We start from the raw sequence: 13,076 nt of genomic DNA, 5'->3' as shown, positions 1-13,076 counted from the left end.
AAGCTTAATTTTGATTATCTGAACCTTTGTCAGCAAAGTGATTTTTACTGTTTAGTATGCTGTCTATATTTGCCATAGCTTTCCTTCCAAGGAGCAGATGTCTAATTTCATGGCCGCAATCATATAAAATGAGCACAATTATTTAGTAATATGGCCTTTCTTTAGGACTAGGACATAAACTGATCTTTTCCAAATTAATCCAACTTTGGCCACTGTTGAGTTTTCCAAATTTATCAGGCATAATGAATATGGCATTTTGACTATACCATCTTTCAGGATTTTAAACAGCTAGGCTGGAATTCAGTCATTTCTACCAGCCTTTTTGTTAGCAGTGCTTCCTAAGATATACTTGATTTCATTCTCCTGGATGTCTGGCTCTAGATCAGTTACCACACCATATTGGTGATGAGTAATGTTAGGATCTTTCTTCTATGGTTTTTTGGTATATTTTTGTCTCCTCTTTATAATCTCATATACTTCTGTCAAGTCCATATCATTTTTATCTTTCATCATGTTCATTTTTGTGTGAAATGCAATCTCTCTGATATTTTTAAAGAGGTCTCTTGTCTTTCCCATTTTATTGTTTTCTTCTATTTCTTTGCTCACTTAAGAGAGCCTTTTTAATCTGCATTCAGAAATATTTTTTTTAACTTTTCTCCTTTTCCTTTGCTTCTTTCTTCAGCTATTTATAAAGTTTCATCTCAGGATTTTGCTTTCTTCCTTTTTTTTTGGTAATGTTTTTGTAACTGTTTCCTGTTACATGGGTCTGTATTTTACTTTTCTAAACACATGCAAAGATTGTTTTCAACATTTACCTTCATAAAACCTTGTATTCCAAATTTTTCTCCCTCTTTCTTCTTCCCCCTCCCCAAGACAGCAAGCAAATCTGATATAAGGTAAACATATGCAATTCTTCTGAGCATATTTCCATGTTCATCATGCTGCACAAGAAAAATCAGATCAAAAAGAAAAAAAAAAAAAAACCAAGCAAACAACAAAAGACGAAAGTACTATGCTTTGATCCACATTAATTCTCCATAGTTCTCTCTCTGCAAGTGCAATGGTACTTTCCATCACAAGTCTATTAGAATTGCCTTGAATCAGTGTATTTTTTAAAAGAGCCATGTCCAGCTCAGTTGATCATCACATAATCTTGTCATTACTATGTACAGTGTTTTCTTGGTTCTGCTCATTTCACTCAGCTTCAATTCATGCAAGTCTTTCCAAGCTTTCCTGAAATTAGCCTGCTCTTCATTTCTTATAGAATAATAATATTCTATTACCTTCATACAACATATCTTATTCAGCCATTCTTCACCTGAAGGTCACTCCCTCAATTTTAACTTCTTTGCCACTACACAAAGGACTACTTACTTACTACTCTTCCTTATTGTGAACCTCTGCCTATAATTCTTCAGTTACTCTATCAGATCTAATCTCTTAAATCTATTCATCACTTCTACTTTATATTCATAAAGAATGTTATTTAGATCACACTTACATGGCTTGATTGTTTTTCCTATTTTCTTCAATTTAAGTCTGAATTTTGCAATAAGAGGCTCATGATCTGAACCACAGTCAGCTCCATATCTTATATAGAGCTTCTCCACTTTTTGCTTAAAATATGTAATCAGTATGATTATTAATATTATCTATCTGGTGATATTAATATAATTACCTTAAAGAAAAAAGAAAGAAAGAAAGAAACATACTATCTTTGGAAGATAAGAAATCTGTTTGTTTGTTTGTTTTTTTGCCTTTATGCCAGAACCAGACAGGATGAAAGAACACCTAAAACTCCATGTTCAAAATGTCACAAGGGCTTCCACTGGCCCTCCAAATGTAGACTGACAAGGGAAATGAGAGGTGGGGCCCAGCTTCAGCCCCCCAAGTGGGGCATGATGGCAGCCGAGGTTATATCCAGAGAAATTTAAGACATGATCAATCAGCCAAAAGGCAATCAGATGGAAGAAAGGGATTGAAATTAGGAAAAATAGAGTTGTATTCAGTAGAGACTACTGAGATATTCCCTGGAGAAGTGAAATCTGTCCCTATTCGGGCGCCAAATTGTAAAGGTCCTGTCATCTCTAAATTATCCTTCCAGATTGCTGTCTCAACTCAATCTCCAACAGACTGTTCTCCAGGCTCAATGTTGCCTCTTTTATCCTCGAAGAGAATGGGCCGTGAGAACTCAGGGGCCTGCAGGGAAATGCTTCAACCAATGAACTTGCTCCTCTTAAAGGTGCGAACTCCTTTAAACATGTAAACTCTGCCCCTCCCAGAAGTCCAAAGGTGCAAACTCCTTTCAAAGGCCTGAACCAAAGGTGTGAATTCTGAGCTAGAGAATTGTTTAGACAACCTGAGTTATCACCTTGTAATCTTGTTAACAAGAGCCCTCTGTCCACTTATTAAAATTTTATTTTCTCTCTAACCTGGAATTTTATTCCTTGGTTTTTCCAAAAGTTGGTGACCATAAGGGAACTTGGCAAAATGTGGCACTACAATGGCATTATGGAATATTTTGGTCAGTCCTTTGACATCTGGCAGAAGGGTCCACTTTCTGGACAAAGGAGGAACAATGTAACTATTTAAAAAGATTAATAGAATAAATGGACCCATAAAATGTAGAAGAAAAAAAAAGTTACCTTTTGCATTGAAAAAGTGTTTGCTCTGACTATTGATTTATCTTGACAAATCTCTATTAGTCTCTGCCCTGCTTCCTTTTGTACTCTAAAGCTAAACTTGTCTGATTTCCTACTTTAGCATTCCAATTCCCTATGATGAATGTGATTTTTTGGAGGGGAAAGGGGGGAATGTTATTTCTAGAAGATATTGTAGATCTTTGCAGACTTTTTCAGCAATAGTGGTTGGAGAATAGACTTTTATTACTGTGATATTGAACAGTATGTCTTGAATTTGAACAGATATCATTTTGTCATTTTTAAGTATTGATTTAAAATGGCTGCCCCATTTCCTTTAAGTTGTTCTTGCCCACAGTATGTATATATGATGATCACCTGAATTAAATTCACCCATTCTTATCTATGTGAGTTTACTACACCCAAGATGTCATAGTCTAATCTTTGCATTTCCTGTTTGACCACATCCAGCTTACATTGATTCATGGTCTTGGTTACTAGAAATGATATAATTTTTAAAAATGTGTTTGCATATATGATGCCTCATTGAAAATTTTTAGTGCTAAATTATGTTTACTGCTTATCTTCCAAATATTTGTGTACATTATATGCAGTAATTTTTTTTTGTAGTGAGCAGTATTTATCTAATACAAATATCTGACTTTCTTGCAAATCATCTTAAAGGTAAATTTTAAAAAAAATTTCTATGACAATCTGTTGTCTTATTTTTATTTACAGATAGCAACACAAATAGTTCATAGAAATTATTACTAAAGTAACATTAGTGTACTAGATAAAGCTTTTTTAATTTTAATGAATAGATATACTTAATTGACACATTTTTGTTTTGTTTTGTTTTTTTACTTTAAAGATTGGGGTCTGATAAGATGAACAATTGGATTGAATTGATTGGATGTCAAAATATCATTGGCACCAAATACAACTTTACTTTAACTAATTTAAATATATTTGAAAAAATTAGAGAGCATATAAGATCTGAAAAAGGACAAGAAACATCATCGTGGAATGTTATCCAGTTTGCACCATTTCAGATAGGTAAGGAGCCAGTTCCAAGTTACATTGTGTAAAATTTTTTTATTAAAAAGTATTGTCATGCTTGGCTCTTTTCAGCAATGAAGTGATTCAAGGCAATTCCAATAAACTTGTAATAGAAAGAGCCATTCGCATCCAGAGAGAGAACTGTGGAGACTGAATGTGGTTCAAAGCATAGTATTTTCACTTTTGTTGGGTTTTTTTGTTGTTTGCTTAGATTTTTTTTCTTTCACCTTTTGATCTGATATTTCTTGTGTAGCATGAACAAATATGGAAATATGTTTAGAAGAATTGCACATTTAGCCTATATTGGATGGATTGCTTTCCATGGGAGATTGTAGAAGGGAGAGAGGGAGAAAAATTTGGAACACAAGGTTTTGCAAAGGTGAACAATGAAAACTATCTTTGTATGTGTTTGGAAAAATAAAGTTATTTTTAAAAATATTGTGATGTTATTGATATGTACATGAAATTTGTTGGTCATTTATCTCCTTCCAAAATTTGGTAGTAATATGGCAATTCCTAATTAAAATTGTTTTTGTAAAGCTCTGTTCTGCCAAGGTATAGATATTCTAATAGGAAATGCTTGCATATGAAATAGAACATGTCTTTTGAAAAAATATGTGAGGGCTTATGAACACTTTATTGTCTCAGAAACCATAGGGGAAGCAAAATTACATCTCAAGGAAAACTTCTTTTAAATGACTTCCACTACTATTAAGATGTCATTAGTTAAAAATCATGATTTTTTTAAAAGGTCATTTTATTGAAAAAAGTTCTTAGAAAATAGCTAGCTTACCCATATTTACTTATATTCATCTGTCTTTCTATTTATTCATTATAGCTAAGACGCATGAATATTTATTAAGTCAAACTATTGAACAAGACTTTTGTAGAATGTTTATCATCACTCTTTACTCCCAGATCATCTACCTTAACATTAGACTCAAAATTCTTTCAGATTTATCTAATACTAAGAGTGAGGTTCTGGCATTGATGCTGCAGTCCTGGGATTCTAGAAGTATCATTTTCAGTTTTCTAGGATTGCATGTAGCTCTCATCTATACTTTTTGGTGTTTTTATTTCTAAATATCCTTCATGTTGCTTTTACTAGAAAATAGTTTATTCTTGGAGCTGAATTATAAATTACCTTTGAAAGGCCCAGAGTATGTCTGGAAACTTAGTCTAAATCCCTTATACTCTCTGCTATTGGTGTCTCTGAACTAGGTGGTACTTTCCAAAAATATAGCTATATAAAAATACCCAGAGAAGCTACTACTTCATTACAAATAACTCTAAAATAGTGATTTTACTGTAGGTCCCATTTTTAATCTTTCTCATTGGTCATGTTGATAAAATTGTTGATTTGATATAGGTAATTATGTAAATGTATATACAATTTTATATATATATATATATACAAATTTGCTTTTGCTTTTCCAGCACAAATTGGTCCTCCAGAAATACAGTTAGAAGCTGAAGATCCATCAATAAAAATAAACATGTCTCTTCCAGGAACAGCAAATAGTATGTGGGCTACTGATATCTCAAATTTTACATGCAGTTTAATTATTTTGAAAAACTCTTCAAGTGTAGAAGTAAGTAATAGTTGGGTGTCTAAAAGTTTGATGTGGGAGTACAGTTGATTTTGGAGAAGAAAAAGAAATAGAAAAACATGTGAAAAATTAGATTCCAAAAGTGGGTTTTTAAAAGAATAAATTTCTCTCATTGCAGAAAATCCGTCATAATGTTTTTTCCAGAGATAAAATTAATAACCTCTCACCAGAAACCACTTATTGTTTAAAAGTTCAAGCAAGATTACCTATACTGAAAAAAAATGGTTCCTACAATCCAATATTTTGTTTAAATATTACAGGTAAGAAATAAATATTATTTTAGATCAGCTAGGAGATATATATGTGTGTGTGTTTTTAAAAAACCAAGATGACTAGATAATAACAGTATTTACATAATTTTTAAAAGTGTGCATTTGGGGTTTTATTTGAAGGTAATTTACTGCTTCTTTGTCCAAAAAAAAAAAAAAAAAAACAGGCTTTTTTTAAAGAAGACAAAAATGTTTCCCTTAAAGACATATACATAGGAAAAAGATTGTTTTTTACCTTTTCCCAGTCCACAGAAAGAAGATATCTTTATGAAAGATAAAACCTTTCATAAAATGTCATCTTAAAAGTGTTTTTGTATTTTTGGGTTATGACATTTTGATAATGATGCTTGAGCAGTATATCTTGCTAAATAGTCCAAGTAAACTAGAGTTGTTAGCACTCCTTGTCATTTTGCTAGAATGGAAATTTAACTTTTTTGCATATTATTTGACTTTCTAGCTAAACATAAATTACCTCGTCCAGAAAATGTAGAAGTTGATCCTATAGATAACTATATTCTTAAATGGAATTATCCGTATGAAAACATGAAGTTTCAAGTTCAGTATCTCCTGTAAGTTTGACAAGCCTGTTCTATTCACTTCTCTTATCTCTGTGTTATGTTCTTCTTGCTAATGCTTTATTTTCTAACCAAAGTCTTGATATATACAATCTGGTTGATTCACTTGTTACTATCCCAAACTGGATTGACATCATTCACTAAATCATGTCTTTTTTTTTCCTTTTAAAATTTTTAAATGTTGATTCTTTCAAGAAATTCTTTTAAATAATTAAAATTCTTTTAATTATTACACCATTATTTGAAGCCATTGTCCTTCCCATTTACCTAAGTTGGAGAGAACCAAGCTCAAATGTGAACTCAAGTAAAATATGTGCTGACTGAGCAGCCACAAAAAAATCTGGGGAAAGAAGTTTCCTTATCTATTAAAGGGAAGGGGAAGAGGAAAGAGAATGAGATGAATCAAAGAAAAGAAGGGTTAATAAAGTTCTAGATTGGTGAATCAAAAAAAGGGAAGGAAGAAAAAGAGGAATCAGGACGGAAGAGAAGCCATCACTCCCAAATTCTATTTATGATTCTTCAAAGTTAGATGGTTTGAAAACAGATACACAGGAAGGAAATATAACTTCACATGTATTAAAGTGTAATCACACAAACTGATTTAAAAGTTGGTGCTTGTGGTTATTTTGGCATGTGCTTTTAAGCTTTACCCTTAATATACTTAAGAATAGAGCCATTGAAGAGAGATGTTTCTGAGAATTTGGTCATGTAATGATTGGGAAATAGAGCATACAAAAATAGTATATTAATTTTGAAAATATGTAATTTCATCTCCAAGGCAGGTAATTTATGTGGTAAATGTAATAGAAGATGAATATAGAGATCTTGGTATGCTGAAGTGGTCAGAAAACGCCTGTAGAGGAAGTAGAATTTGAGGTTTGAGACACTTTTGGAAAGCTTGGAGACAAAACAATGAGAAGACTAGACTGACTGGACAGAGTAATTTTTTTGAGGAGTAATGAGAGAGAAGTTTTGATATGTAGGATGGCTCCAGGATTACGCACAAACTTGAATGCTTTATAGATGAATTTGAATTTATCATTTTCACATTGAAAGATTTTTGAACAGACATAATAAAATCTTTATTTTAGAAGAATTAAAGTATTGCAGCAGCATGTAGGATGAATGTATTTGGAATAAACTGAAAGCAGAGATCATTTAGGAAGCTAGTGTGAAATTAGGAGAATCTAAATCGAGTAATGGGATGATATTGAAATTCAGAAGAAAGGGACAAATAGCATTTCCAAGGAAGCAATTATAGAATTCCATAAAGAGTTATATCTAAAGGATTAGGGAAAAGGACAAATCATACATTATTAAGGTCTTGAAACTAGATAAATGAATAATAAATTTGTAAACTAAGGAAACTATCTTGGTAGGACAGATGAGTGCATGAGAAAGTTTTCATTAAGCATGGTAGGAATATAGCTAGAGAGAAGCATGGCTGGATGTCTGAGGCTAAATAAACATAGATGGCTCTCCCCAAACAAAACAGTGTTGTCCCTGGCAGGAATTTAACTCCAATTATGGTCTCTGAAGGCTTGGTTCAGTAGGAGGGCACAACTGGAACAGAACTATAGAAAAGTATGTTTTAAGATAAAAAGGAAATCAGAATGGTTTGGACTTCAAAGTCCAGGGGATTTATTTGGTTCTAGAGATAGTACAGAACTACTTGCATTTATTGAGTTAAGGGGTGATATAGATAAATCTGTAGTTTAGGAATACCACTAGGAACAGAGGAGGATGAATTAGAGAAAGACTTGGATCTGGGACATTAATTAGGAAGCTATTGCAGTAGTTTAGGTAAAAGACAATGAAAGCCTAAAAGAATTAAGTCTGTATGAGTTAAAAGAAGTAAATACATGCTAGAGATGTTGTGGAGATAGAAATAACATTGGGCAACAATCAGCTATGTGGAATGAGTGAGTGTGATAAGACAAGTACAGCAATGAAGTTATAAGTCTAGAAGGGTACTAGTGCTCCTGACAATAATAAGGAAGTTTTAAAGAGGGATAGTTTTGGGGAAATGATAATGGATCTCTTTGGGATATGTTGAATTTGAAGTGTCTTTGTGACATCCAGTTCAAAATGTTTAGTGCCTAGGACTAGTCCTCAGGAGAGAGAGCTGAAAAATTGGGGCCTTTCAAAGGTTTTAGAGCATTTTTAAACTTTAATAAATTTAGAAGTATAAATGCTTTAAACTTACAAAAACATCATTGAAAGTTTATTTAAATTTCTTGTATATTTTTTCAGTTAAACAGATTATGAATAATAAAAGTTTAATGTTAAGAAGACAGGGCATATCTTCTAAAGCCTAAGACAGTGGTATGTACACAGTAGGCACATAACTCTATTCAAAATTTGGAGAGGAGAATTTTTCAAGGACTAAATGGTTAACACTTTAGAAATTTCGAGAAACTGAAAATAAGCCAAGGATATCTTATCAAAGACATTTAAAAATCTGATTTATGGACTCTTGATTTACTTATATTACTAAATGGTAAAAATAAATTATACAAGTAAAATTATTTCTAAACTTTATAAAGGTCTAATATGTTCAATTTTGATACTGTTGAACTTTTTAAAAGTAATTTCAATTTTGTCTCATAGTGGTTATTTTAAAAGAATTTCGACTGACTACTCAGATAAATGGAAAATCATATCTGCTTGTGAAAATATCATAAGTAGATGTTGTAACTTATCAAAAGTAATCAACAAAGATGGAATTTATTACCTACGTGTACAAGCTTTGAATGGAAGTATCACATCTCTTTGGTCTGCTGAAAAAAAATTTGATACTAGAACAAAAGGTAAGTAGATTAATGTTATAATTTTCCATTATTGGTGTATTATTATCTTTTATTTATTTTCCTAATCAGATTTTGTTTCTCTCCATAAAATATATCTAGTAAGAATAGGTCCTCCAAACATAGAAGTGAAATCCAGTGAAGATTCATTCTTTGTCTACATTACGGTTTCAGGAGAATCTGAAAAAAAGCCATTGAGTCAGGATTATTCACTAAGTTATGAAATTATTTACTGGGAAAATGCTTCAAATATTGAGGTAAAAACATGAATACTATTTCCTAATGTAAAAGGTTATGAAGTTCATTTTAACACTAGATTAACTATAAGCTAGGAAAATCAACCAATTAACATTTATGTTATCATGCTTACTATATGCCCAGATACTGTACAGAGGCCTGGAAATGTAAATATAAAAAATAAACTCAAGAATTAATCTGAAGTAAATTTGGAGTAATGTCTGATTTTTAAGGCTATACAATTAACTTAGTTAACCATAGTAGAGAAAATGATACCATAGATAGTATAGGACATAAATTAATGTGTTTCGCCACATTGCTTTTCCTCTATGAAATAGGAATCAAAAAAGCAGACTCTAAAGATGCTGATAAGTAGGAATAGTAAATTTGGTTTTTACCTCCTGTTGTATTTGGACACTAGTTCTTCTGACTCCAAACTCAAGGCTAAATAGAGATCAATTTGGAATTAAATATTTGACATGAATTATCCACAAAAGGCATATTTCACATCAGTATAATTGAGAGTTGACCACTATGCTGAAATGTTTATACAAACTTTTTTTTCTTTACAGCACAAAATGAAGGGAAAACAGAAATTACTTAAAGTTTCTAATTTGAAGCCCCTGGTTCTGTATTGTTTCAAAGTCAGAGCACTTCTTGATGATGATAGCAACAAAAGCACTCAATTTGGCAATGTTGTATGCAGTAAAATAACACCAGGTCAGTGGAAACTTTTTGTGTGTATCTGTGTTGCAAATGAACTCAGTAAAATTTATTTTACTCAAATATACAAAGGGACAGTCTCATAGAACAAAAACAATTTTAGATTATTGGTAAGTGTTTAAAAAAATATTCTCTTTTCTCCTTCCTTCAAATATACAACACCAGATGAACTAATATTAAGCATAACTCTTTTAGGTAGTTTTTCATCATATATTTATGAATGTGCTTAAATACAGTGTTTAGTTATTTTTTCTGTCATTTAATTAGGTATGAAAGAGTACTTCAGATGCTTTATGAGGGTTATCTTGGGTTTTGACCTCCATATTTTTTCTCTTTTTTCTTTTTTTTAAAGTCATTTTTATTTTGTGTTCCATTCCAGATTTTTTCCCTCCCACCTTCCCCTCTCCCATTCATGGCAAAAGCAAAAAGAATAAAATCTGTTACAAACATGTATAGTTAAGGAAAACAAATTCCCATATTGGCCATGTCTAAAAAAAAAAAAATAGCTTCACTCTGTGTTCTGAGTTGAATTTCCCTCTATCTGGCAGGGTATAGTGTATTTCATCATGATCCTATGGAGCTATAGTTGGCTCCATTGTGTTAATCAGTTAATTCTATGTTATTTCAACCAATATCCACATATTTTTGCTTTCCCCTTTTAAGTTCTTAGTATCTGACTTAACCATATGCTTTTTTAAATCTCTTGCATTATTGTTTCTTAATGTAATTATTAATATAAGATTTCTTAGTCTCATTTTGTTGCCTGGAACAGTAATTGTATTTGCTTTTTAAAGAACTGTTTCCTTAATTCTGTAATCTCTATAGATATGTTAGCGGTAAGCATGCTTTTTTGACTGAGAATATAATAAGAGGTGATAATAAGATCTTTCTGAGAAATCAAATTAATTTTTAGGATGTAGAATAAAATATGAATCTCTGACAAGAAAATATATACTATGTACTTATTGAAAACTAATTTAAAAGACATAGTGGAGTTGTTTTAACAGTGATAATAGCTTATGAAATATTAAGTTTGTTAAATAACAGCTACTTTTTCATAAGGTCTTCTATAATTTAAAAAAAAATCTCTTTTGAATGTTTTCTATATAAAATAAACAATTCAAGCAGAACCTGAATTGAATGGACTTAACCAAGAATTTCTTCTACAAAATCAAAAAGATCACTTCTGCTTAATACTTCCAGTAAGGGATGTCCATTACTCCTCAGTTAACACTCTCCCTAATCAAAGGATTAGTGGTCATTTTTAGGAACTTTTATCCTTCAAGCCTCGAGCTTTCTCTCTGCAAATTGCACTTCTTGCTTCTAGCTCTATCCTGAGTTAAGAATAAGCCTAATCCCTCTTCTGTGTGACATCTCTTCCAATATTTGAAGACAGATATCACATCCTGATTCCCCACCCTTGCCAGTTGTTCTCTTCTCCAAGTTAAAGTCTCAATTAATCAAACCTTATAGTATGGTCTTTAACCAACAAGTTTCAACTTACCAATGTCTAACCTAATATGTGACACATAAAACTAAATAGTACAGATATGATCTGACTAGGATAGATTTTAGCGGAAATCTTTCTGAATACTAGGACAATGTTAGTACAACTTCAAGTAGCATTAAATTTTTGGTTATCTTGTCATAACATTGACTCAAATTGAGCTTTCAGTCTACTAAAATCCCATGATCTTTTTCATAAAAATTATCTAGCCACTCTACCTCATCCTAATTTAAGATGATTTTTAAATTTTACATTTATCCTTATTAAATTGCTGTTGTAAACCTTTGTTAAAGAAGGCACAGTGTTTGACATTTAAGAGGTGATAATCTCAGGCAGACCACATCTGAAGTATTTTTTTTACAGGGTGCCATATTTCAGGGAAGACATTGGTAAACTAGAGAGTATATAGGGAAAGGTATTCAAGATGGTGAAGTGGCTGTAGGTAACATTGAATAAAGATTGGTTCACAGCTACACCCAGCGAAAGAACTCTGGGAGATGACTATGAACCACTGCATAGAATTCCCAATCCCTCTATTTTTGTCCACCTGCATTTTTGATTTCCTTCACAGGCTAATTTCAAAGCCCAATTCTTCTTATACAGCAAAATAACTATTTGGATATGTATACATATATTGTATTTAACTTATACTTTAACATATTTAACATGTATTGGTCAACCTGCTTTCTGGGGGTGGGGAGGAGGAGAGGAAAAGTTGGAACAAAAGGTTTTGCAATTGTCAATGCTGAAAAATTACCCACGCATATATCTTGTAAATAAAAAACTATTTAAAAAAAAAAAAAAAAAAGATTGGTTCCAAGACTCTTTGGCTGGAGAAGAGAAGATTTTCAAAGGAGATTATATTTGTTTTCAAGTCTTTCAAGCATTTGTCACATGGAAGAGGGATTTGATATGTTTTTCTTGACTTCATAGCATAAAACTAGGATTAGTATGTAGAAGACAGAAAGAGGCAGAGTTGCACTTAATGTAAGGCTATCTAGACAAACTTGGGATCTTTCAGATCTTTAAGGACCGACTGGATAATTACTTATAAATCATGTTATTGTGTGCATACTTGTTCAGGTATGGGTTGGACTTGAGGGCCTCCAAAAATCCCATCTAATTCTTAAATTCTACAATTGCATACTTGTCTTCTTGTTAGACTTGTCTCATCATTTTAACTTTTCTTGATCTTTTTGGATCCTAATTCTGTCATGTTTGCTATCTCCTTCATGTATGCAAATTTGTCAGGCATATCTTCTATGCTTTAATCCAAGTCAGTGATCAAAATGTTGAACAGCACAGGACAGCTCTCTGGAGTGTTTCATAGAATCTTTCCCTCTAAGCTAGCATGAGCCTATTAATGACAACTATACATGTGAAATCCATCTAGTCCAAAACCACCAAACTATATTGTTACTCTAACACATATCTCAGCATCTTGACCACAACAGCAGCATGAGACAAATAGTCAAAGGTATTAACCCTTGAACTTGGGTTCCAGCTGGGGCCTCCTTCTGGTAATGGTCATTTGTTACTAGATTACCAACAACTTGTTCATCAGTCTTCCATATGCAGATTTACTTGAATTTAATTCCACATTAGCTGAAATTAACTCCACATTAAATGAACATTTAACATAGCTCCTTA

At 32.1% G+C, this 13,076-nt stretch overlaps 1 protein-coding gene across 4 annotated transcripts in view; it reads left to right on the top strand.

The window, feature by feature from the left end:
- The window catches only part of IFNAR1 (interferon alpha and beta receptor subunit 1), a 46,347-nt gene that overhangs the window by 20,453 nt on the left and 12,818 nt on the right, over positions 1 to 13,076 (top strand). For 3 of the 4 annotated variants that reach the window (XM_074300737.1, XM_074300734.1, XM_074300735.1), the window contains exons 3-9: positions 3,511 to 3,695; positions 5,136 to 5,290; positions 5,427 to 5,568; positions 6,035 to 6,146; positions 8,763 to 8,962; positions 9,062 to 9,216; positions 9,769 to 9,916. In XM_074300737.1, coding sequence (XP_074156838.1) covers positions 3,511 to 3,695; positions 5,136 to 5,290; positions 5,427 to 5,568; positions 6,035 to 6,146; positions 8,763 to 8,962; positions 9,062 to 9,216; positions 9,769 to 9,916 — 1,097 coding nt within the window. Of the gene's footprint in view, positions 1 to 2,114; positions 2,243 to 3,510; positions 3,696 to 5,135; positions 5,291 to 5,426; positions 5,569 to 6,034; positions 6,147 to 8,762; positions 8,963 to 9,061; positions 9,217 to 9,768; positions 9,917 to 13,076 lie in introns of those variants that run through there. The other variant, XM_074300736.1, reaches the window with a different exon arrangement.

Source organism: Sminthopsis crassicaudata, chromosome 3 (genome assembly GCF_048593235.1).
Source record: "Sminthopsis crassicaudata isolate SCR6 chromosome 3, ASM4859323v1, whole genome shotgun sequence".
NCBI classification, from domain to species: domain Eukaryota; kingdom Metazoa; phylum Chordata; class Mammalia; order Dasyuromorphia; family Dasyuridae; genus Sminthopsis; species Sminthopsis crassicaudata.
Note: the sequence above shows the minus strand (reverse complement) of the source record. Positions and strands in the feature narration are given on the sequence as shown.